The sequence below is a fragment of the Neophocaena asiaeorientalis genome, unplaced genomic scaffold (assembly GCF_003031525.2).
Source record: "Neophocaena asiaeorientalis asiaeorientalis breed wild unplaced genomic scaffold, Neophocaena_asiaeorientalis_V1.1 scaffold43, whole genome shotgun sequence".
NCBI classification, from domain to species: Eukaryota; Metazoa; Chordata; class Mammalia; order Artiodactyla; family Phocoenidae; genus Neophocaena; species Neophocaena asiaeorientalis.
In genome coordinates, this window is record NW_020173674.1 from 7,929,717 (window position 1) to 7,954,915 (window position 25,199).

Below are 25,199 nucleotides of genomic sequence, written 5' to 3' on the forward strand. Positions count from 1 at the left end.
GGGCCCCTGGGGGCCCAGCGTCTTCCTATCACCTGCAACAGGATGTAAGCTTTGGGAAAGCAAGGTCTTATAGTCATTGGCTCCCAGCAGAAATTCAGCCTTTCTAGACAATCAATTTGGGGATGGAGGGAACAGAGACTGAAGAGACAGTAGCACCGAAGGTGCAGCAGAATCCCTGTGGAGGACTGTGCCACCCAGATGGGGGAGGCCTGCTGGGGATTCCCAGGGGAAGGCCAGCTTATGCAGTCAAGGCAGCAGAAGCGCAGCCAGCTGGTGGCCTCAGCAGCTTCCTAGCCCAAAAGCTGCACTCCTGGAACAAATGAAGTTTTAGTCCAGCCCCAGAAGCCACCCCAGTCCAAGTAGAGGGTTTTTAGAAAGTTTGTTTCAACTGTGGAAAAGTGTAATTAAAACATACTTTGAAGTCAGTTGAGATCAGTGAGTTAAGAACTAAAACTAACATACAACCAACACAGAGCAGCTGACAGATTTGACCTTTCCAAAAAGGAGGTCTGAAGAGTGTCTCTTGCAATAGAAATTGTTTTCAATTCTTGAGTGGGACCCACTGTTCTCTGGATCTAACTGGTTTCTGGCTTTGCGATTTGAGGGTGGAGAACTGACAGCACGGGAATCACCTGGAAGTTCATCTGACCCTCCGGAGCTGGAGCCACTCTGGGTCAGGAGCCTCCATGTCCCCTTTCAGTTGTTCACTGAGCGACAGCACCACCTAGTGGCCACCTTGCTAGGCCAGGGAACCCAGCCAAGCTCACACCCACCCCACCCTTCAGGAAGGAAGAGAGCGTGCGGGCCTGGTTCCCAGTGTTCAGTTCGCACTCAAATCTCCCAATCCAGGCTGTGACTCCTACAGGACATCTGCTTCAAAGTTTTTTGGCAAAAAAATCACTCAGGGACATAGCAGTGTATAACCACGCCTGACTGGCTTGTTTTATTGGAGAAGAGGACGTGGAGTTAACAACGTGAAGACAGTTGGGACCTGAGGTTGGGAAGAACACCCTCCCCTCCCCTTACAAGCCCACTGCCCCAAATAAAAAATAACCAACTATGGGAGAGCAGCTGAGACAGCGACTGGGGGCAGGGGAAGGAGACCATGCGTGTGCTGGGAGGGCCCAGAGGCAGCGGCTGCACGAATATGCGAGTACAAGTCTCCGAATCTTCCTCGTACGTCTGTATAAATATATAGATAAGTTGTTCACTTGTTTCCCCTTCTCTCCCTTCTGCTCCGTGCTGCTTGCCGCGGTCCCAGCTCCTCTTTCCACGTGAGGGCGAAGGGAAGGGGCACGATGAGCAAGTCATCACCGAATTGCGATCAGACCCACATCCATCAACTTCTGGATCTTCTGCGCTATCACAGGATTCTTTAAGTGTCTGACAAACAAGAGGCAAAGTTATTTGAAACGAGGCAACCTATAAAAATTCCTACTTGCTCGCAGAGCAAGCCCCAACCAACAAAAATCCCCCTGGACACCACCAACAAACAAGAGGCGGTAAGGGAGTCCTGGCAGAGACTGCCCAGGGGGACCCACACGGGCCTCCTCTGCCACTGTTCGGAACCTGACCAGTCCTGCTGCAAAGGAGTCCAAGGACACAGGTTTAAGCTGAGACCATTCTCCCAGAAAAACCGGTCTTTCCAACTAACCACTTAAGCCATCGCCATTAACGTATACAAATGAAATCCTTCCAGCTCACTATCAACTGCCAACCTTGCAAGTAAGAATTACACTATAAATATTCCACTCAGATCACACTGCTGCCAACGTCGTGCATTCTCAATGCTTTTGTCCACCTTTTCCCTCGAAGGCCATCTGCCCCCAACTTGACTCACTCGCTGAGCGCCTGGGGGTCCTTCTGCATCTGCTCCAGGATGAGCCGCATGGCTGGGTCACTCATTATCTGCTGCACCTCAGGGTCGGCCATGGCCCGCCGCTTCACATCTTCGGGGCTGTCATGTCGGTTGTACTGGGCCATCACGCAGCGCTGGTAACCATCTGCGGCCTCCTGCATTCCGGCAAAGCCAAAAGTGGAGGGTGTTAGCACTACCTGGCTCACTGCTGCAGCAGGCCCAAGATAACAGAGGTCACTGAGGGGAAGACAGACATACAGAGAAGCAGGCGAGAGGGAAGAATCAGACACATGCAGGCAGGGGAGAGCTCACTGAAGGCCAGAGCAGCCCCACCTTACAGTTGGAGTCCAGGTCGAGTGCCTTCTGGTAGACATCCATGGCTTTGGTGTAGTCTTTCATCGCTTCCAAGGCAGCTGCTTTCCGTGTATAACCCTTGACTACAGACAGAAAGGGAGAGGTGAGGCATCACCTAAAACACTTCTGAAAGGTGCTCTTTCAACTCTTCATCTGAACACCACTGTTCCTCAGCCTGACTAGCTCCTAAATGTTACAAACCCGAAAGACACACAGGCAAAGAATATGCTCTCTCCTTCTCTCAACCCTGGGGCCAGTCAGGGGACAGAGAAACAGCACAGAAAGGCACTTACTGAAGGTCGGTTCTAGCTGGATGCATTCCTCACAGTCCTAAGGAGGAAAGGCAAGAAAGAATTAAGCTCATTCCTTTAGAGGAGCTACCCTAGGGCAGACTGATCACTTGGAATTACAAATCTAACTGTTCACCCAGGGCCATTACAGAACATTCTCTGCTTTTGTTCTAATGCTTCTCTTTTTTTTTTTTTGCGGTACACGGGCCTCTCACTGTTGTGGCCTCTCCCGTTGCGGAGAACAGGCTCCGGACGTGCAGGCTCAGCGGCCATGGCTCACGGGCCCAGCCGCTCCACGGCATGTGGGATCCTCCCGGACCGGGGCACGAACCCGTGTCCCCTGCATCGGCAGGCGGACTCTCAACCACTGCGCCACCAGGGAAGCCCTGTTCTACTTTTAAAAAATTTTTATTGGAGTATAGTTGATTTACAGGTGCTGTACACGTGTACAGCAAAGTAAATCAGTTATTATATATACACATATCCACTCTTCTTTAGATTCTTTTCCCACAAAGCCATTACAGAGCACTGAATGGAGTTCGCTGTGCTACACAGTAGGTCCTTATTACTCATCTATTTTATACACAGTAGTGTGTATATGTCAATCCCAATCTCCCAATTTATCCCTCCTCCCTCTAGTGCTTCTGTTGTTCCTGGCAGCTTGGTAATTTAACAGCAGGCCCAGCAAAAGGAGAGTAGGGAAGTAAGGAAAGCAGAACTAGAAGGGATAGCAAATCCAGATCATGGACCATCTCATGTAAGGGGGCTGGGACTCTTCAAAAGGCTAATGTTATGATTAAAAAAAAAAAAAGGAACCCCCCCCCCGCCCCCCACAAACCGAAAAAGTAGGGAAACCTCTAGTTTGAGAAACTAGAGGACATGACCACCAGATGCAACGAATGGACCTTGATATTGACAACTTTAAAACTTTATTTTTAGACAACTAAGGAAAGCTGAACATAAACATACAGCAGATGACATTATAGCCTGAGTCTGCTATTATTAGGTGCGAGTAATACTGAGACTGGACAGGGAGTCATTTCAGGAGATGCATGCTCAGGAACTCAGAGGCCACATGCCAAAGTGCATCATCTCCGTTCACAAATGGTTCGCCAAAAGCGTCGATGCTTATGGTTGAAGAAAAGGCGGAAAACATAGGTATTCTGTGTCTTTTTGTCTGAAATAGCTTCAAAACATAAAATTACAGAGAAAAGAATGCTATGCAGTGTAGTGTGTGCACTGAGGCCCAATCAAGAAGCTCTAAGACTGGAAGCAATTCGACTCATTCTTGCCTCCCATTTGCAGATTGGCAAAGTCGTGTTCCACCTCTCAGGTGACTAACAATGTTATCCTTTGCTTTGCAAACCAACTTGCTTTTGACATTCCCCCTGTGCAGTCCCACCAGCAGCAGTGATGTCTCTAGGCCAGATGGACTGAGAAGATAGTGGCATCATACAAAACCATCATGGACTCAGGTACTGGTGTGTCTAGATAGATAACATTTTGTCTAGTTCCCACAAGATAGTCCAGGTTTACCTCCCAGAGAACAGTTTAAAAATCACCAAGAGGCACAGGGTAGCTCATGTTCAAGACAGCTATGGAGAGTAACTCCTTCAGTGTTGAACATTATCATATCTGACCATACTTGATGTTACTGACAACAGCAGATCTATCTAACTGGAGTATGGAAGAAAAGAATGGTAAAGCTGCTGTGGAAGTTAAGGCAGTTCTCCAAAAAAATGAAACACAGAACTATAGTACTTCCACTGTTGCATAAAATACTTCAAAGAATTGAAACCAGGGACTCAAACAGATATCTGTACACCCATGTTCACAGCAGCATTGTCCAGAACAGCCAAAAGGTGGATACAACCAAATGTCCATGGATGGATGAACAAAAGGTAGTCTACACAACGGAGTATTATTCAGCCATGAAAAAGGAAGTGCGACACATGCTACAACGTGAATCTTGAAGACATTATGCTAAGTGACATAAGCTAGACACAAAAGGTCCAATACCGTATGATTCCACTTACAGGAGGTCCCTAGAGCGATCAAATTCAGAGAGACAGAAAATACAACAGTGGTTGCCAGGGACTGGGAGAGGGGGCTGGGGCGTTAGTGTTTAGAAAACGCAGTTTCCATTTGGGAAGATGAAAACGTTCTGGAGATGGATGTTGGTGATGGCTGCACAGCAATGTGGATGTACTTGATGCCACTCACCATACACTTAAAATGTTAAAAAGGTAAACAACAAAAAATGTAAGAAAGGACAAAGGGGAGGGAAAAGGATCTACTTTCCCCAATACTCCCAACCACGAATAAATCCACAGGCCAGGACAGGGTAGACACAGGCCCTGTATTTTTACAAATTTCACATGTACATCAATCACCACCTTGAATCTATGATCAAAATAAGAACATCAAGCTGATGCTGATGAAAACATGGAAAGAGGAAAACACATTCCTTACGCACAGGTTACATTAACAGCTGCTCCGCATTCCCAGAGCCTCACCTTGAGTGCCAGCTGGAACTCCAGAAGTTTGGTGTAGCAGGCAGCTCGATTGCTGTACAATTTGGCATCTTTTGGGTTCCGTTTGATGGCTTCTGTATAATGCTTCATGGCCTGGGGATAGTCCCCTGAACATGGAAAAAACAAACTTAAAAAAATAAAATAAAGCACACCACCAGAGCGCATCTACCCCACAGTCAGCCAAGGCACAGAAAGCAACATCTACACTGCTCTTATTCAAAGGTTCCATCATCTGAGCTGTAGGTACCTTTCTGAAAACATTCATTGCCTTTGTTCTTTTCCTCCAAGGCCAGGTCAGGGTTTATGTAGGCCAGCCGCTCTTGCTCTTTCAGGATTTTCTCTGCCTAAAAAAATTATTAATTCTTGGAATAGTCATTTTAACTCTCATAAACATTGGGCTAATAAAAAGTCTGATTAGAATTTCAATTTTCAGAGTGGCAAGATTTAACTTTTGGTTTAATAATTTTATATTCCTTACCAACTATGTATAGCTTAAGTAAGCTACAAAGATATATTGTACAGCATAAAGGATATAACCAGGGGGCTTCCCTGGTGGCGCAGTGGTTGTCTGCCTGCCGATGCAGGGGACACGGGTTTGTGCCCCGGTCCGGGAAGATCCCACATGCCGTGGAGCGGCTGTGCCCGTGAGCCATGGCCGCTGAGCCTGCGCTCCGCAACGGGAGAGGCCACAACAGTGAGAGGCCCGCATACCGCAAAAAAAAAAAAAAAAAAAAAAAAAAAAAAAAGAAAAAAGAAAAGAACCGATATTTTATATTATCTTTAAATAAAATATAATCTATAAAAATTTTGAATCGCTATGTTGTACAACTGAAGTATAATGTTGTAAACCAACTTTACCTCAATTCAAAAAAAAATTTTATATTCCTCATCATCAAGGTGTAGGTACTATGAAGCAGAATGAACGGTATTGATGTACACTTGGTACAAAGATATGACTTATATGAAAATGATGTACGTATTGACAGTTCAATTTTCTGCCTAATCTTTCTGTGAATAAAATCACTCCCCTACATAATTTGGTTGTATAAGGTAAGAAAAAACTTAAATTACAGTAACAACCACAACACTGTCAGAGCACTGGACCCTCAACATCAACGAATTTATGGTGGAAACCTTGGCCGACAAAAAAGGCACAGCAGAAAAAGTTATTCCCTACGTGTTGTCATCATTAAGTGACAGGGGCAGCATCATATACAATGACCAAAGACAACAGATTTGTCATTAAATAGTAATGACTACAACAAATAAAACAAAAAATAGCAAAACATCCCATATTCCCTACCCACCTGTTGGCATTTCTTGAGCACATCTGGGGTTCGGTGCTCTGCCAGAGACTTGTTGTAGAAATGGATGGCATCCTTGTACTTTTCTTCTTTGAAATAGGAGTTGCCAATTCGAGCGTAAGCTCTGACAAAGACAAGAGAAAAAAGAATTTGCTAAGGGCAGAACACAGACAAGGTCAGCCCCTGCAGAGAAAAAAACATCTGCAACCAACCAGACACAAGGCCCACATCACTGCCCCAGGCACCACGCCCTTCCAACACCTTCCGACTAGGATCCTGCAGCCTCCTTTCCAGCCCACGGCTAACACAGTATGTTGTGCAGCCAGCAGCCCCCGCTCCACGCACACACGGAACCCTCCACACCGCTCAAGGCATTCCCAGGTCAAGCGTACTTGGCAATCTGTCGGTAGTCTTCTCGGTTTTCTCGCCCCACTTCAATGGCCTTCTCACAAAGCTCCCGGCATTTACCATAGTCGCCCTTTTCGAAGTACACGGCTGCCAGGCAGAAGGGTCAAAAAGGAAGAGTCAGCCCATGCCTCATCCCCAGGACCACGTAACAACTCCTGCACCTGTGTCCTGGGTCTCACCTGCTTGGTTGGTTATGTAAGTCATGTTGGTGGGGTCCAGGTCCTTGGCTCTGTCATAGTGTTTCAAGGCTGTGTCAAAGTCTTTCTTCTTATAGGCTTCATTCCCCAACTCTTTTTCTTTCAGTGCCTAGATGAGGTGTGGGAGAAGTCAGTGCTGAGCACATCTAACCAGACGGCAAAGAGAGCAAGGGCCTGTGACGTCACAGGCACCACGCAGCATACACAACTAACAAGGCTACAGAAGCAGGTTCTCCACACCCACAGTGAAGTATCAGCTGTTAGAATGAAAAATTACAGACTTTCATCTCTGCTTCCTCTGAAACTCCCCCTATCCCACCTACTCTCCTGGATCTTTCTCAGCAAGTGAGGGCTTCTTCAGGGGAGAGGAAATCCCTTCAGCTTGAAAGAACTTCAGAGAGGACAACATAGTTCTGTGCTAGGTTTAATTCTGAGAGGCTGAGCAAGTTCGGTTTCTGTCGCATGCTGTCTCAGGGTCTTAGCTGTCAGGCAACACCCGCAGAGAGCGTGAGGAGCAGAAGGGGCTGTCCTGGTGGCAGGAGTCTTCGGCAGAGCTCACTACCACCCACGTTATAGGGCCTTTTTCCAGCTTTGAGGCACCACGAACAACCAACGCTTACCCATTTAAAGGTACTAAATTTGGCAACAATCTGCTGTTCCCATTTATAAGAGGGGAAATAAAATCGTTCAGGCACATGCCTCCTGCTCTGGAAGACCGAAAGTTGTTCACTTAGCAACACAGACAACTTTCAACTACACACCACGTCCAACCAGGAAACAGAAGCATAAGGAATGACAGACAGCATTCTTCTGCATCTCCACAAGGACAAGGACCACACACAACTTTACTGGCTGGCCCTGGCTGACTTCCACATTGCCAGAACCACAGCGGCTGTGAGACTATGGACTAGTAGCTTCCACTGCCTCAAGACTTTGAGATACACGAATCCTATGAAACTGCTTGTTACGTGGACCTTTTAATATACTATTTTATTTTAAAAATATTTATTTATTATCTATTTCAGCTGCACTGGGTCTTAGTTGCGGCACGTGGATTCTTAGTCGTGGCATGCAAACTCTTAAGTTGCAGGATCTAGTTCCCACCAGGGATCGAACCCAGGCCCCCTGCACTGGGAGCACAGTCTCTTACCCACTGGACCACCAGGAAAGTCCCGTGACCATTTTAATTAACAGTAACTTTAGCACAAACTGAGCATTCAAAAAACAATCACAGCCAAGGAAAGCCTATAGATGGTCCCACCTGACACACATATTTCTAATTGACTTGGCTGTTTATTCTAAATTCATGATAGTAAACAGTGCTAAAAAAAAAAAAAAAAAAAGAGCAAGACACCTGCTTCTTATTCTCTGGAAGATCTTCTTCCATTGGCTCTGGTTTTGTCTCCTTTCTGGGAGGAGGCGGCGGTGGAGGTGTCACAACTTCCTCTTCTTCATCCATACCACCTAGATCGACCCCAAGGAGGACGCTAAGAGTAGTCATGATCCGGGGATCTTGCAATTTCCTAGTATTGGTTAAAAATACAGCACTTAGTCCTCTCCACAACTGATCTTAAACCCCATTTACTGCTAAAGCCTAGATTACTGTATATAAAAGCTTCTCACCCATGAGAAGGTTCCTAGATCCTGTACTAAAAGTTACAAATGGGGAATACTCAACCCTTCAAATATCCATATAAAATGAAGTAACACAGACCAAATTTATTTCTTGAGGCCAGCAGATACACAGAGAAATGAGTTATAGATACACTTTGTCTGATCTCAGGAGCCAGAGGGATTCAGACAGTCACAGATAGCAGTACAAGGTCTGGAGAGACCTCTTTATATCTGACATCCTTTCAACCCTGCGTTTCCACTCCAATATACCAACAGAGAGAGGGGGTCCTACGTGTAAAGAAACGATAGGGTTGGTGCTAGGTCAGCACAGCAGGAGAGCAGTGAAGAGGCAGAGGAGGGTTAGAACAAACACTCCAGATTACTCTGATATATACTCCCCCTGACCCTTTCTAAAAATACAAATAAACAGTAAACAAAGCAATAAACTCCTACTGCTCTTTGGAGAAAAAACAAAGGGAGAAACCCTGCAGTCTGGTCGAGGGAACCACCTGCCACAGGATCCCAGGAAGAAAGCACAACGTTCATGTCCATTTCCAGAGACAAACGGTGCTGCCTTGACTTACATGCCCAGGTCGGAGGGCTTGTTCCGCAGCTGCTCTATCAGTTCCCGGTAGGTAGGGTCAGCGAGCAGAATCTTTGTCCTGGGATCACTCTCCAACTTCTGGTATAGATTAGGCATGTTGAAAGGGTTCATGAATTTCCTCTCTGTTTCAAACAAAGGAAAGCACGTCACTAGAAGTCAGTTACTATGCCCACACAGCCTACTAGACCAACACTGGGGGATAGGGGAGCCTCCAAGTTAATCCCAATCAAAAAATAATAGTAAATAAAAGGAGAAGAGCAGTATACGTGGTGCCTGCCTACCTGCCAACCGGGCCTCCATATTCTGTAAACCTTCTTTGAGTTGAGGATTGTTTGCTTCATGTTTTAAACCCTCCTCATAGGTTTGCTTGGCTTCTTCAAATCGGTTTAAGAACTCAAGAGCTGCTGCTTTTCGAGAATAGCCCTTAAACCAGCAAAGAAAAATACAAAATGAAAGACACCTAGCGGTAAATTCCTAAGATGAACTCAAAAAAATCTATTTTACATTTCATGAAACAAAGTGGGTATTCACGTGAAGGCCTAAGAAAAAATAGAAAGAGGAGCAGGATACAGCAATGGTATATCATCGACCCTGTAGAACACAGCCTAATATCTAAGGTGCACACCTGCCCCCTCCCAGTTCATCTTTCGACCCTAAGTGTTGTCAGAATTTTGGGTAGTGTTTTCCTTCCTAGCAGTACAAAAAATAAGACATGTCTTAACCGATGGTACCTCAGATCTGATGAAACATGCCATCACTCTGAGGAACAATCTCAAACAGGTAGGAAGAATACTGGGGGGAGGGGAATAATCAACTATGAGTCTCTTGGGATAGGTAACTAGGCAAGCCAGGAGGGCTGGTATTTAAGAACTGCCCCCAAAGGAGTTTCTGGGCACCTGAGGAGCCCCAGCGCGCACACAGCTTACCTTGCCCCAGTCAGGCTTCAGGTCCACGGTTCTGCAGCCGTCCTCGTAAGCCTTCTGGTAGTCTCCTTTCTTGGCATAGGCTGCGGAACGATTGCTGTAGAGCACGTGGTTCTGGGGGTCTAACTTAATGGCTTCCGAGTAGCACTGCAACGCGTCATCGATGTTGCCAGCACTCAGGGCCTTGTTGCCCTTTTCTTTGAGCTCATTTACCTGAGAAGAAAAGGAACCAATATAGTTTCTCTCCATAAAAGGTCTCTTTAGTCCCAATTTCTTAGGGGATACTTATTCCTTTCCACAGCTATTGATAAACAGGTTACTTTATAGATCAGAAAAGAGAAATCATAGATTCATTAATTTACATTTCCCACACCTTTGGGAACCAGCAAGGAAAAAATAACCAGGAAGAAGCGGCCTGACACTGTTCTTTGCTGGCTCCCCTGTGGATCAGTGAGAACTCCAGCCACTCTTCCAAAAGTCTCTACTTTGAGCTGATGAAGCCACTCTAGAACATACTCATGAGTTCCTTTTGTGGAAAAACAAATTTATTTGCCGTGGATTTCCACGGTTGGAATGATAAACTGGACACAGGCCTAGTTACTCCTCACAGGAAGAGGTAACCAAGAAGGAAGTGGACTGAGCGTGCACTGATACATGCTTCAGCAACCTGCCGGCTCCAGGAGCACCAAGACGCTCACCTATGACCAAAGAACAATCTGCTTCCACTTACAGATGTGGTAACATGTCACAACACGATACATTACTGGTCTATTCCTTAACAGGTAAAGGAAAGCTAGGAAAAAACAGTTTTTGTCATGCTTAAGTATTAATATGCTACTACGAGGATGAAGAAGAATAAAGCAGCACTATTTGTGGTTCCATCCACTATCCTCTCAAATATCCGGAATGAAAACAGCAGGAATGCATCAAAACGTTTAATAAAGTGACCCTGGCCCTATCAGAACAGGATCCTCATTAAAGGGCTTCTCCTAACCAGGAAGCCCTACAAGAGGGGAGGGTCATCCCTCCAATGCATACACACTTGGTGAGACTACGCTGTGTCCCTCAAAACACAAAGTCATTCTTTCTTGGTACCTATCATCTGCCCATGACCCAGTGTACCGATGCAAGAAAGAGTTCTGTTATGAGAAATGACTTTGGAACCTTGAGGCACACCAACTGGGAACCTCCACCAACCAGAGATCTTAGAGAGACAAGCTCTATGAGAAAAAAGGAAAAGAAACTACCAAGATGCTGGCCAGAAGGCAAAAAGTTTAATAACTCAATACCATGAGACAGCTGAGAACAGCTAGGTGAAGTTCTTGCCTATCCTACAGAACATCTTCCAAACTGGGCACCTACCTGCAGTAGGTCAGGAAATCAAGTTCGTACACAACCAGCACTTCAAAACATCAAATGGAATAGAAAATATCAGCATGTGGTACATATAATACAGTAAGTTGTTCTGTCTGACATGTTATACAGTTGTATGTCTGTATTGGGTCAAATTTTAAAAGTTTATCACTAAGATTTATTTGAAAGGTGCTTAGTTAAAAAAACACAATTTTGGACACTCAAATTTGTCCAACTTTAGGAATATTTCCTAAAACTGAAACACGGATCTCAGAATAATAATTTTAAAAAAAGCTACATATTGAATGGGAGCAAGACAGTAGGTTCTAACACACCTGGAGTAAAATGCCAGGCCATTTGTACAACGGGCATGGTAAACGTGCAGTCCCTGAGTTTAGTCACTCACAGTCTACCTGTACCTACACTTCTACAATGGGCAATTGCGATTAAGAAAAATTTTTTTCCTCTTTTGATAACGGCGGGATGAGAGCTTTTCTTGAATTTAACACAGCAATGTGTTTCTCACGTCAGCCCTCTGTCTCTTGTCTATACCACAGCCTACTGAATCCCAGATACAACTGAATTATCACAAGAGCTCAAAATGTTTATTAAACTCTCCGTACTCTCCGTTTCCACTCTAATTTTTAAAAATTTAGCGAAGAGACGCCAGGTTTGGCTAAAAGAGTAATACCTACACTAAGGCAAAAGGTTCGACTTTGTAGATCACACCTGAACACCCGAGCTGTCCCCCCACTCCCCCCAGTCAATCTTTACAGACTAATAACAGCTTCCAATTGAATAAAACCTTTCTGGGCTTTTCACAACCCTCAGGCCACAGAGGGTACAATTAAGTCACTGAGAGCAACTAGCAGCAGCTTCAAACTCGGCCCCCCAACAATGCCGAGAGGAGTTAAATAACTTACTGCTTATCTGTATATTCTAAATTCTCTAAGCAACTAATTCCTCCTTCTGCAATTTGAAACCGAAGTTTTGTTAAGTATCAGTCCTGTTACTCTTGAATCGCACGCACACAGAAAGAAAAACGAGGAGGGGGAGGGGCCTCACATACGTTAGTAAAAACACTGGTAGGGATGAAATTCATTCCAAGGACTTTTGCTGCACCCTCCCCTTTCCTGCATCATGAAAAGAAGTCGGCCTGCTGCTCGTCATACCTTCACTAAACACTCTTCCATCCCGGCCTTTTCAGATGCAGAGAAGTAGGATTTTCCCTACTTCTGGCTACTAAGTCCATCAGCTACTTCCAGTGTATTCCCGTCCCCGCTCCCCGAATTCCTCCAAGTTAACTGTGCCAAGTCCTGGGTAGTCTCTTCGTCTGCAATCTGATCCCCCTTTCAGATGACGAACTCCCAGAGATTGACCCGACCCCTCCTGCCTTTCGCAAGGCCCCTCGCCCACCTCCATCCCTCCCAGCGCCTAGGGCGCCGTCCCCCTGCTCAGCCTGGACCCACGTCCCGAGAGACCTCCGGAGTCCGGCCGCGGCTCCTCTTCCCGCCGCGAGCCGGACTTATGCCGAACTGATACGTCTTCCAGCCCATCTCGCGGAGTCGGGTGGCGACAGGCGCTGAGCCGAACCCGCGCTCCCCACAGCCAACCCTCGCTCCCCGCCGCGGCCCTCACGCCCTCGCCGCCTCAGCTGCTCCGGCGGCCCCGGCCCCCACCCCGGCCGCCCCGGCCGCCCCAATCGGGCTCCCGCCCCGCTCCTCCACCCGCAGCCTGGCCTCGGCGGGTCACAAACGGCCCCGGGCCTCAGCCCGCCCCTCCCCCTTCACCTGCTCCATAGCCCGGCCCGGAACCCAGTTGAATAGACTCCGTCCGCTCCGCGTTCCCAACCGCACGCGCCGCCTTCTGGAACCTACTAGAAGCTGCCGGGACCCCCAAATCCCGCCCCTTCCTCTCTGGCTCACTGGTCGCGCTCCTCTAGGGGTCTTTCTGAGCTTTTCTACTATTGGCTTGAAGTCTAGCCCATCATCTTTGCTTCTCTCTCATTGGACAATATGGAGAACCCTGCCGCCCCCGCATCTCGGGATTGGGCGTTCCCCTAAAAGCTCCGCCCATCACAAGCTCTATGATTGGAGGGAAGGGCAGACCTCTGCGATCAGTGATTGGTCACTTGGTCCGCCAATCGTGGCCGCGCTGGCCGCGCCCATTGGTCCTGTTCTTTCTGGAAATTTCCACCTCTCCCATTGGGCTGACGGACTCCATGACGGAACCGCATTCAGATTTTAAAAAATTTCAATTGGGCGGTGAGTTGCAGACACTTTGCTCTGATAGGTTTAAATTGATGCCCTTCAAAGAGCAGGGTGGGGTTTTACTGTAGCCGTGGTTTATGGGAGTCCAAGGCCGCCTCCACCGTCCGCAGCGGTGGTTCGCCAGGCTGCGGTATTGGCGGGGTAGCTGGGGTCGCTGGCCGCTTCCTTTCTCGCTCTGCGGGTAGTATGGCCGAGGCAATTCGCTCCTCCCCGGCGGCAGAGAGCCCTGGTCCTTCGCCCGAGCGTCGGGCTCGGGGGTCCCGGGCGGGGGGCCGTTTGGGTCGGCCTCGGGAGGGCCCCCCGACGCGTTCCCGGATCCCGCTGTTGGGTTTGGGTGTTCCAACATCCCGCGTGGTGGTGAAGGCGCTGGGGCTTGGGTAGGACAGGCCTGGAATCTCACCTTGGCGGGGACTCTCCGTGGAATGGCACCACCTCTATGCATCTTTCGGGAAGAGAGTTTGGTAATCCAGGGCCGTGGATCGTTCATATTTATGCAGTAGACTATTTATTACTTAATGAAGGAGAGCTATTTCCGTTATCCGGAGGTAAAGGGGTAAGGGAGACAACAGACCTCATTGAGGTGCCCGATCACCTGGCGGGCGGCGGCGGCCTGGGCGGTCCTTAAATCGCGGCTCTTCTGCCAGAGGCAGGGCAGGTACCCGTAGAGAAGCGAAAGGATTTAGGGCGTGAGAGAGAAATGATTTTTCGTCCTGGACCAGCATGTGGTTGGTTCACGGAGCAAAGCAGCCGCATGACGGGTCTGGAGGGAGCTTAGATGAGGGTCTTGGGCCCTGCTGTGACCTCTCTCCCCCGCCCCCGCTGGGTAATGCTGTCCCTTCCCAGGGTTTAACTGCCCTCTATGCTAATAGGTTGTCTCCACAGCGTTCTTTTCCATCCCAGCTGTCTGACCTATTCTCGACACTGCAGCCAAGGTCACTGTAGATCCGCTTGCCTGATAACCCCTTCCTTTGCTCGAAACTCTTGGAGGCTTTTAGATTGGGGATCAGGGCCTGTCTAACATGGCAGGCCTACTTTTCCCACCTCTTCTTTCCCTGTCCTCCACCTTCAGCACCAGTCTCCAGCCACACTGACCTGTCTGCTCCTTGAACTAGGTGGGCTCCTTCACTTGGGGCCTGCCTGCAAGATGTTTCCTCTGCTGGGATCGCCCTTCCACCAACTCTGACAGGTTAGCATCTCCTCAGGTCTTTAAGGCTGAGATGAGCTGTCAGGGTTCCTTGACGACCTGCCCCCGACGAACTCACTAATTTCTGCCCACCTATTACTTGCTTTCACAGCATCATGGTCTACACATGTGTCCAATCACATACTAAACCAGAGACTGGTATCTGTACCACATTTTGTAGGGCCTACAAGGGCCTTGTGTCTCTTCCTTTAGCTCCTTGTCTTCCAGGTGCGTTGTACAGCGTTTTGCATGCAACAGCTAATCATTAATTCATCAAATATGCCCTATATTTTTTAGGTAATTTTGGGCACTGGGGAAATGCAGTGAGCAATCCTGACAAAAATCACTGTTTTTGTGGTGCTCATTTTAATGAGAGACAAACTAAAAAAAGTTTGCATGGTGTATCTGCAGTAGAGAAAAATAAAGCAGAGCGTTGGGCAAGGGGGGCAGTGTTGCATTTTCAGTAGGGGTCCAGATCAAACCCAGTGAGAAGCTAATACTTGAGAAAAAACCTGAGGAAGTGAAGGAGTGAGATTCATGGATATCCTAGGGAAGAACCTTGCTGTCAGAGGGAACAGCAGATGCAAAGGCCTTGTGACCAGAATGGCAGGGGCAGGGAGGGAGTGGGAGGTGGGGCTAGAGGAAGCGGGAGCAGATGAATGGGAGGCAATTGTGTTCACGTGGAAACATGCAGAAAAGTGATGTGATCTGACAGTTTTATCAGGATCCCTCTGATTGCTGTATCAATGAAGAGGATGAAAGCAGAAGAACCTCTTAGGAAGCTGTTGCAGGATTCTAGGAGAGGGGTGATGGTGCCATGAGCCAGGGTGGGAGCAGAGGATGGGTGAGAAAAGTTGGATTCAGAATGCATTTTGGAAGAGCTGACAGGATCTGTTGATGTATGGATGCAGAGCATGAAGGAAGGAGGTGACTCCAAGGTGTTTGGCCTCTTACTCATCTGCTAAGTTAAATCTGTCAACGAGACCTTTCCTTTCTTCTTGGCACCGTCCCCAGACCACCGCACTCCTGCCAATCCCACTGCTGCCCCCAGCCCAGCTCTTTCTCCACCTCTGGAGGCCTTTTGAGGCCTTATATCGTCTCCTCAACAGCCTCTCTCCAGGCTTCTTTGCCATCCCTCCCTCTCTGTGATCTGGTCTCTGCTGTCACACATCTTTTTTGTAGTTCTGTGTGTGGTACAGTACTCTGGGTACAGGGGCTCAACAGTGAACAAGGCAGCCCTCAGATGCAGCTTCTGCACACGTGGACCTTGTTTTCTAGTGGGAGAGACAGATGGTACTTAAACCCCACAGCTGTGTGACTTCTAGCAACGTGCTTACCTCTTTGTGCTTCAGTTGCTTTCACTTTAAAATGTGGGTGAAAAAGTTTCAGTGTTAGAAAAGTTGTGAGGATTGAATGATTGGATATTTACAAAGCACTGAGAACAGTGCCTGACGACAGAATAAGTACCATATACATGTGTGAAATAAAAATAAAGTTACAAATAAAGATAATTCTAAAGAGTGGTGAGTGCTATAAAGAAAACAAAAAGTAAGGATAAAGAGTTACCAGGGAGGCAGGGAAGGAGTGCCTAGAGGTGGGGGGTTAGTGAAGGCCCCTTAGACTTGCAGTTATGAAAAGCAAGACACAGCGTTCCAGACAGGGCAACAGGAAGTGCAAAGACCCTGAGACTGAAACAAATTTGGAATTTTCAAGGAACCCAAAGAAGGCTTTTCTAGTATACTTGTCTGTAAATGAAGGTGATGAACTGCCTATGACTTCCCAAGGTCACTCTTGAGGATTAAACAAAGTAATCCATACTCCAATTTTTGTTTATTTATTTATTTATTTATTTATTTATTTATTTACGGCTGCATTGGGTCTTTGTTGCTGTGTGTGGGCTTTCTCTAGTTGCAGAGATTGGGGGCTACTCTTGTTGCAGTGCACGGGCTTCTCATTGTGGTGGCTTCTCTTGTAGACCTTGGGCTCTGGTCATGCGGGCTTCAGTAGTTGTGGCTCACAGGCTCAGTAGTTGTGGCTTGCGAGCTCTAGAGCGCAGGCTCTCGTTAGTTGCTCCACAGCATGTGGGATCTTCCTGTAACAGGGTTCGAACCTGTGTCCCCTGCACTGGCAGGTGGATTCTTAACGGGGAAGTCCCAGAGAGCCCTCTTTGAGAAAAGAAAAATATAGATTAAAAAAAAGCATGGCACTTTAGAAGGAGTGCGAATGAGGCACCTTGAGGTTTAAGCTTATCCAGTGTCATGGTAAAGCCACTTCTGAACATTATGATTTCCACCAACTCAGGCTTCTCCAAGTGAACTCAGAGCCCTCCCTTGGGGGCCAGGAGGCAGTGATGCGGGCTGGCTGGCCAGTGTCCCCTTCCCCAGGTCCCTGGAACTAAAGCATAAGCTCCGCCACAGCAGGCATCCTGGCCCTTGGCAATGCGTGACGCTTCAAGTGATTCATGCTGCTCTTTAGGTGGGGAGCAAAATGGCCAGGGCTGCGTTTGGAGTCAACTCTGAGGCTGTAAATCCTGCAGCAAATGAGAGACTGACGGGGTCACCGCGTGCAACCAGATTCTCTGCAGAGCAAATTCCCAGTTTTAAAGTTCTCCCAGGAGTTCCTTAGTGTCCAAGTGGTTAGAATTCCGGGCTTTCACTGCCGTGGCCTGGTTTCAATCCTTGGTCGGCATGGGAGTGAGGAGTGAGGAGTGGGGGTTAGGGGAAGGTTGCAGCTCAGAATTCTCACGTCTGTAGAACGTGGAATTTTTGTTTTTATAAGAACTTTCAGTGTTGGAGTGGGAATTTAAGACAACCTGAGTTTCCTTCTCCATGTGAGAGTGAAGTTCCATTCCATGTTCTGAGAAATCCCTAAAGAATATTTTCATTTCCCACTTAACGGAGTGATTCCAACTTAGAGCTACCTGTTACCACAGAGTCTGAGTCCTGATTAGCAGGAAAAGTGTGAGGGGGAAATAAAGTGCCGTAGAGTTCTGCTCAATTCAGTGAACTCGTACAAAGCCAGGAACTGTGCCAGATACTTCAAGGAATAAAACGATGGTAATTATTATCCGATAATTACTTATCAGAGAGCCCAGAACCCAGTCCGGGAGCTCGCCATCCACAGGCCCTCCCGGGCTGCTCTCAGCCAGTCTTGTGGCTATAAACACATCCCGGATGACTCCCACATTAGCTTCGGTTCAGATCTCGCTCCCAAGTTCCAGACTTGTCTACCCAGCTGCCTCCTCAATGTCTCCATTTGGATGGCAAATGGACTTCCCAACGTGTTCGAATCAGAACTGATAATCTCCCCTGAAGCTGTTTCTCCCTTGACTTCCCTCTCATCAGTGGCCTCGCTATTCTTGGGCTGGTTCAGGCTGAAAACTTGGGAGGCATCCTTGACTTTCACAACCACATCCAGTTCATCAGCAAATTTTGTCAGCTGGACACGGGCCCTTCTGCAAGTCCCCAGCCATTTCTTGGCTTTGGGAAGGGGAACGGAGTGTTGGCTCCCTGAACTGGTAGGTGGCCAGAGGCAGAAGGGACCCCCGGCCTGGGCTCCCAGGCCATATCGAGGCCTCCCACCCTAGATACTGCTTCCAGAGGGCAGGGCCTGTGATTTGTTCACACTGCCGTGTGCCCTCAGGGCCTGGAACCTAGTCCGTGCTTGTAAGAGTTTGGTGAATGAGCAAATGGAGCTGATCATCCTTCTCCTCCCCCATGGGACCCTCAGCCCCTCCCAGGGAGGCTCTCTGGCCTTCTTCCCTCTAGACTTCCTTGCTCCCTATTCGGCTTACTCTTCTCTGGGCCAGATGGTTGAGTCCCTTCAGATTCAAACATCTCAATCCCACTGTTTCTGTTATCTGTTTCTTGAGAAATACCAAGTAGTGCAGAGTGTGAGCATGGGGAAATGGGCCCTCCCATGTCCTATTGATGGGAAGTTACACTTAGTAACATCTATTTAAAATACAAAAAGCAGGGCTTCTCTGGTGGCGCAGTGGTTGAGAGTCCGCCTGCCAATGCAGGGGACACGGGTTCGTGCCGTGTGGAAGATCACACATGCTGTGGAGCAGCTGGGCCCGTAAGCCATGGCCGCTGAGCCTGCGCGTCCGGAACCTGTGCTCTGCAACGGCAGAGGTCACAACAGTGAGAGGCCCGCGTACAGCCAAAACAAAAAACAAAATGCAATTCCACACTTACAGATTTATCCCACCTGGGCCCAGCCTGGTGGCACAAGGATGTATACTGCAGCCCTGTTTGTGACAGCAAAAGGAATAGCACCCAATTACGTGTATCCATGGAGTATACTGGGAAACACGATGTCGCTGCCAGAGGACGGAATATTAGTGAGTGTTCCAAAGAACACTCCGGTAGATATTGACATGGAAACATGCCCATGATAGACTGCAGAACGACGAAAGTCATGCAGCAGTGTGTATGCCGAATCTTACTTTTGGTAAAAAAAATGTGTGTGTATCTTTCTATATGATTATATGTATGCATGGGAAAAGTCTAGACAGATGTATAGCTAACGGCTAAAGTTGTTGCTTCTGTGTTTGGGAATGGGGAGGGGTGCTGCATTCATTTGCTGGGGCTGCCATAACTAAATACCACAGATTTGATTCGGTGACTTGAACCACAGAAATTAATTTTCCCACAGTTCTGGAAGTCCAAGATCAAGGTGCTGATAGATCTGATTTCTTCTGAGGGCTCTCCCCTTGGTCTGCAGATGGCTACCTTCTCACTGTTTCCTCACATGGTCTTTCCTCTATGCAAGCACGCATCCCCAGTGTCTGTGTATCCAACTTTCCTCTTCTTTTTCTTTTTGGCCACACCACGTGGCTTGCGGGATCTCGGTTCCCTGACCAAGGATTGAACATGGGCCTAGGCTGTGAAAGCCCAGCGTCCTAACCACTAGGCCACCAGGGACCTCCCAAACTTTCCTGTTCTTATAAGGACACCAGATTGGATCAGGGCCCACCCTGAGGGTCTCGGTTTAATTTCATCACCCCTTTAAAGACTCTGTCTCCAAATACTGTCCCATTCTGAGGTATTGAGGGTTGGGAATTTAACATATGAATTTTTTTGGGGGGGACACGATTCAGCCAATAACAGAGGCTTTCACTTTCTATTATGTTGTTAAAATTTGTTACAATGGGGACATCCCTGGTGGTCCAGTGGTTAACATTTTGCGCTTCCACTGCAGGGGGCATGGGTTTGATCCCTGGTCAGGGAACTAAGATCCCACAGGCTGCACGGTGTGGCGTGGGGGGGGTGAGGGGGCAAAAAAATTTCTTACAATGAACACTGCTATTCGAGCTAAATGTCCCCAGAGCATCAACCTCCTTCCCAGGCCTTCTCTGAAGTCAGAGGAGGGGCAGCTAGTGACCTCTGCCAGCCCAGCCAGCTCCAGGGCCCTCTGAGGCCCTTCCCCTGAGGAAGGCAGTGTGAGCCACTCCGGATCACTGGCCAGGTCCTCAGACCCACACTGAGAGGAAGCAGATGGAGGGGCCTCTGCCATGCAGGCCTATGGTTTATAGCTACATGTTCTGGACATTTAGTACCTTGTAATCCATCCTTCCCCTTCACACCTCTCAGTATAACAACAATATGATATTGGCCAATGAAACAGGTAGGTGATAAAATATGAAGAGAGCGCTACAACCTGGATGAAGGGAGGTGCAAAATTGTGGTCACACAGCAAAGATGTTAGGGGGACCTGGGAGGTGCAGGGGTTCCTCTCTCTGAATGAGGCAGTAAAAAGAAGAAAGATGGCCAGGTAAAATGGGGTAGGGCTAAAACTTGAAAGACTCAGGAAAGAATAATGCACTGGGCTTTAAAATCAAGCCCCTGGGGAGAGGAGTGCACTGACTTGTGGGTCTCTTTAGGTCTGGCAGTTATCCTGGGTCCTGCTCTGGTCTTAAAGACCAGAAGCTGGAAACCCTCACTGTACTGTGGTCCCGCACCCCACTGCATGTTCAGTCTTGCTGAGATGGTGAATCTGCTCCTCTGGGTAGCTTTGCAACCCTGGAAGGTGTGGAAGCCAGAAAAGCAAACCCAGAATCTTGCTACCAGTTTAGGAAGTTTTGTAATCATTCTGCTAATACCTGCATGTTTATTAAATGTTTTGAAACATGCATCAATCTACCCTATTTGATTTGCAATTTTAATTAGAAAGGAATGAATGGGAGACAGCCTGCAGTGATGACTGTAATAATGCCTCCCATCCCTGTATGCCTGCCCTTTGCCATGGATTTGGCTGCTTCTATGAAGACATGGAGTCTATTTCTCCACTTCTTGGATTCTGGGCTGGCCTTGTGACTTGCAGTGCATGCCGTGACTGTGTGAATTCTGTGCAACACGATGTGGTGAAAGTGATGTAGTGTGACTTCCGAGTCAGGCCTCGAGGCATTTTGCAGCCTCTGCTGACATCCTCTTGGAGCAGGGCTTGAGAGCAGCATGCTGTGAAGATGCCCAGTCTGGCGTAGTGGAGGTCACATGGGACAGAACCGAGGGGCCTCGCTGACGGCCGGCGCCAATTGCCAGTCACATGAGTGAGGCCGTCCTGGGCCCCCCGCCCCTGTGGCCGTCTGACACAGGAGTGACCCAGGCAAGACCAGCAGATGAAACTTCCAGCTTATCCCAGCCCAAACTGCTGCTGCGGAGGCCTGGTTGTTATTTTAAGCCAATGAGTTTTCAGTGGTTTATGAGGCAGCAAAAGATAACTGAGACAGTATAAAAGGATCTAAGTTCGTAAACGGTGTTTGAATATTTAAGAGAACTGATTTACCATGTTTATAAGTTTAATCTATTAGTGTATAACAATTGCTAACTGATTAGAAAAAAATATGCTTGGCTTGGGAGGGGAGAATAAGGTGGGGGATGAAGGCATCTTTACCAGCTACTCCCTCCCTGCTTATAAAGAAAAAAAAAACAAAAAAGAAAAAAATATGCTTGTAAAAAAATATATATATATGCTTGTTATATGTGTAAGTCTCTTCTGCTGAGAATTTGAGGCATTTGAGAGGACCAGCTATTTCAACTCTGTAAAATGTAGTTTAAAATCTATTAGGGAATTTAATTACCTAAGTTTGCAATTGGCATTCATTTTCAGAATTTAATCTGTTGAACCTGTAATTTAATTAAATATTCATCAAAGACTTAGTGAAAGTAATTGTTATTTTTACACAAAAATTAGATTTATAAATAGAAAACTAGATTTGCAACTTGCATTTGGATGTTTAAGAAAAGCTAGTTCTTTTAATTTATAAGTTTAATAAATACAGTATTAATTTAAATACAAGCAGCAGTAGGTAACTTTTTTGCTGCATGAAAAAATACCCTCTCCAACATTAAAAATCCTCAACAGAAAACAGCGGGTGTTACAGCCTCACCAGAAGATTTGGCACTCCACAGACTCCCATGCCTTTGCTTCTGTAGGTCCCTCGGCCTGGAATGCTCCTGACACACATAGACATCTGTGGTACCTGGCAAGATTTTACCTTTTCTAAAAGGTCCAGCTGAAACTCTGTGAAGAGGTCCTGCCTTGCCAAGTCAGAATTGCACTTCTCTGCCCAGACCCATCCGTGTGTGGGGCCCAGACCTCTCTTAGAACAGACCCTGGTAGGCTATTGTCTGGGACTTTCTCTATCCTGGCTGCCATGTGAGAACAGAGCTGAATCCCAACAAAAAGAAATAGAAGGACTAGTTCAGATGCCGAGGGTGTCCAGGGTGCTTCCATGGCCTGGCTCTGGGGGACATGGATTTCAGGCTCTGTGCAGAAGGCAGCCTCCTGATAGGCACTGATACTTTCTATGGCTGGGTCCCCTGCCTCTCCTTGCATTCTCCTCCCCAGACTTTGCCGGGAAGGGTGTAGTAAGCAGAATAACACCCCCCAAAGATGTCCACATCCTAATCCTTGGAGCCTGTGCATATGTTACCTTACATGGCAAAGGGGAATTAAGGTTGATAATCAGCAGACTTTAAATGGGATCATCCTGGATCATCACCGGTGAGTTCAATGTAATCACAAGGGGCCTTGAAAATGGAAGAGAGTCAGAGGGAAAGACCACCAGGGAAGACCGGTCAGTGAGATGGAACATTGCTGGCTTTGAAGATGGAGGAAGGGGCCCACAAGCCAAGGAATGTGGGTGGTCTCTGGAAGCTGGTGCTGACACCTTGATCTTTAGCCCAGTGAGACCGATGTCTGACTTGTATCCTACAGAACTTTAAGAAAATGAATTTTATTTATTTATTTAAATTTATTTATATTTTTGGCTGCGTTGGGTCTCTGTTGCTGCGCATGGGCTTTTCTCTAGTTGTGGCGAGCGGGGGCTATTCTACGGTGCGGTGCGCGGGCTTCTCATTGGGTGGCTTCTCCTGTTGCAGAGCACAGGCTCTAGGCACGTGGGCTTCAGTAGTTGTGGCACTCAGGCTCAGTAGTTGAAGCTCACGGGCTCAGTAGTTGTGGCGCATGGGCTTAGTTGCTCCGCGGCATGTGGGATCTTCCTGGACCAGGGCTCGAACCCATGTCCCCTGCATTGGCAGACGGATTCTTAACCACTGCGCCACCAGGGAAGCCCTTGTTTATTATTTAAGCTGCTACATTTATGGGAATTTGTTATAGCAACAATGGGAAGCTAATACACAGCGTCACCCACATGCTTCATTGCCTGAATCCGTGACATTTGTGTAATCACTTACCAGACCACAGATAGGAACCAAACAACCTTGACCCAAGCCTGGACTCTGACCCCCATAGGCCATGTTGACCTTGGGCCAGTCCAGGCTTCTCATCTGTGCCCTGGGGCAGTGCTGCCTCACCAGGCTGTGGGGAGCACATAGTGAGTTAATGGAAGTAGAGCAAACGGGTGTAGAGGGCTTAGCTCAGCTCCAGCTGGTACCTAGTCCCCTGTGAATGGTTGCTGTCCTGGATGCAGTTGGCAAGGCCCTTCTTGCCCTGGTAAGTTATTGGAGAAGCGGCAAGTGGTGAGGTGACCTTAGGCCTGGGGGCCTGACTACTGCATCCTGAACTCATCTCGTTGACCTTTTCGGGGAAAGGCGCAGGCCTCGTCGTTGGTGGTCCTGGAGTGTTGGGGGCCCTTGGCCCTTCCTTCCTGTCTCCTGGCTTCTGATCTACCCTCTGCCCACAGGTCTCCCACTGATCCTCTCTTGGGCACCATAGTGGTGCCAGCTGCATCCACAGGAGGGTTCTGTGATCCTCCTCACAGCCCTGTGAAGAGTTATCGCCACACTCAGCGCCAGAGAGGCCTGGAGCACAAGGCAGGTCTGCAGCCAGTCAGACCTGAGAGCTGTCTTCCTAATATACATCTCAAGAAGCAAGGTACAAGGGGCCAGTGCACCCGAGTAAGAACGAGCAAAGCTGGTGCTAAAACCTTCTCTGGAACCCTGGCTTCTTGTCCCAGGTTAAAAAAATATCCACTATGGCGAGTTCCCTGGCCGTCCAGTGGTTAGGACTCTGCGCTTCACTACCGTGGGCCTGGGGTTCAATCCCCGGTCGGGGAACTAAGATCCCGCAAGCCACGGGAGGCGGCCAAAAACAAACAAACAAATATCCAGTATCATATTTATCAAATAATAAAATGGTATAGAAAGACATTAAAATTTTAAAAATCCATCCTTATAGTCCTTGTAAAAAATTAGGAAAAATATAAAGAAAAAAATCACCCCAATTCTTCCACCGAGAAGGCCACTTGGAACTCTAATTTTCTGCCTTCAAATTACACGATTTCCATCTTTGCCTCCCTAGCTGCTCTAGGTTCGGTTCCTGCCGCCGCCGGCTAAGAAGCAGCAGCGCAGCGGCCTGTGGAAAGTCGCCCAACCGGACGTACCCGTTCGCACCACTCGTCACCTCCCCACCGCCGGCGGGGACGCGGGGCTCCCGGGGACTGGGGGCGGGGCGGGTCCCGGGTGACCCGTAGGGAGCCGCGCTCGACTCACTACGCCCGGCCTGAGGGGCGGAGGCGGGGCCGGGAGCGGGAGGCACCTCCCACCAGGAAGTTGGCGGCGGCCGAGCCAGCCCTAAGAGGAGGCGCACGGCGGCCGCGCGACCCTGCGAGAGCTGGGCTCAGGCGCAGCGCGACCCCGCTGGCCGGGCGGGGCGCGCACGTGTGTATACGAGTGCGGGGGCCCGTCAGCGGCCCGGACTACAAGTTCCAGGGTGCCCAGCGGCGCGCCTGGGTTTTCTGGCCGCGCGGCCCGCTGGCTCCTGAGCAGGTCGCCGCGGGTTGGCACGCGTCACCTGGTTCCCGAGTAAATAAGGGAGAGACTCCCCGAGCACCGTAAATAGAG

General features: G+C 48.3%; 2 protein-coding genes across 2 annotated transcripts in view; one reads left to right on the forward strand and one right to left on the reverse strand.

The window, feature by feature from the left end:
• Window positions 1-913: 913 nt before the first annotated feature.
• STIP1 (stress induced phosphoprotein 1) lies at window positions 914-13,339 on the reverse strand. The gene is made up of 14 exons (XM_024749394.1): window positions 13,230-13,339; window positions 10,090-10,299; window positions 9,445-9,586; window positions 9,144-9,285; window positions 8,300-8,468; window positions 6,928-7,054; window positions 6,733-6,835; window positions 6,344-6,464; window positions 5,284-5,380; window positions 5,019-5,143; window positions 2,506-2,542; window positions 2,192-2,295; window positions 1,841-2,013; window positions 914-1,383 (listed from the first exon to the last, which is right to left on the reverse strand). Exons 1-14 carry the CDS (start codon window positions 13,236-13,238, stop codon window positions 1,311-1,313), a joined length of 1,632 nt encoding a protein of 543 aa, XP_024605162.1. The 5' UTR covers window positions 13,239-13,339; the 3' UTR covers window positions 914-1,310.
• Window positions 13,340-24,331: 10,992 nt separating this feature from the next.
• The window catches only part of MACROD1 (mono-ADP ribosylhydrolase 1), a 151,292-nt gene continuing 150,424 nt past the window's right edge, over window positions 24,332-25,199 (forward strand). The window contains exons 1-3 of the mRNA XM_024748517.1: window positions 24,332-24,357; window positions 24,658-24,735; window positions 24,830-25,124. Coding sequence (XP_024604285.1) covers window positions 24,332-24,357; window positions 24,658-24,735; window positions 24,830-25,124 — 399 coding nt within the window. The remainder of the gene's footprint in view (window positions 24,358-24,657; window positions 24,736-24,829; window positions 25,125-25,199) is intronic.

Excerpts from the sequence above, each read along its gene's own strand:
- STIP1 (XM_024749394.1), bottom strand. Across the intron at positions 9,587-10,089 it reads TGAAGCCTGACTGGGGCAAG|GGCTATTCTCGAAAAGCAGC; the intron begins GTAAGCTGTGTG and ends TGCTGGTTTAAG. Across the intron at positions 1,384-1,840 it reads GACCCCCAGGCGCTCAGCGA|ACACTTAAAGAATCCTGTGA; the intron begins GTGAGTCAAGTT and ends CTTGTTTGTCAG.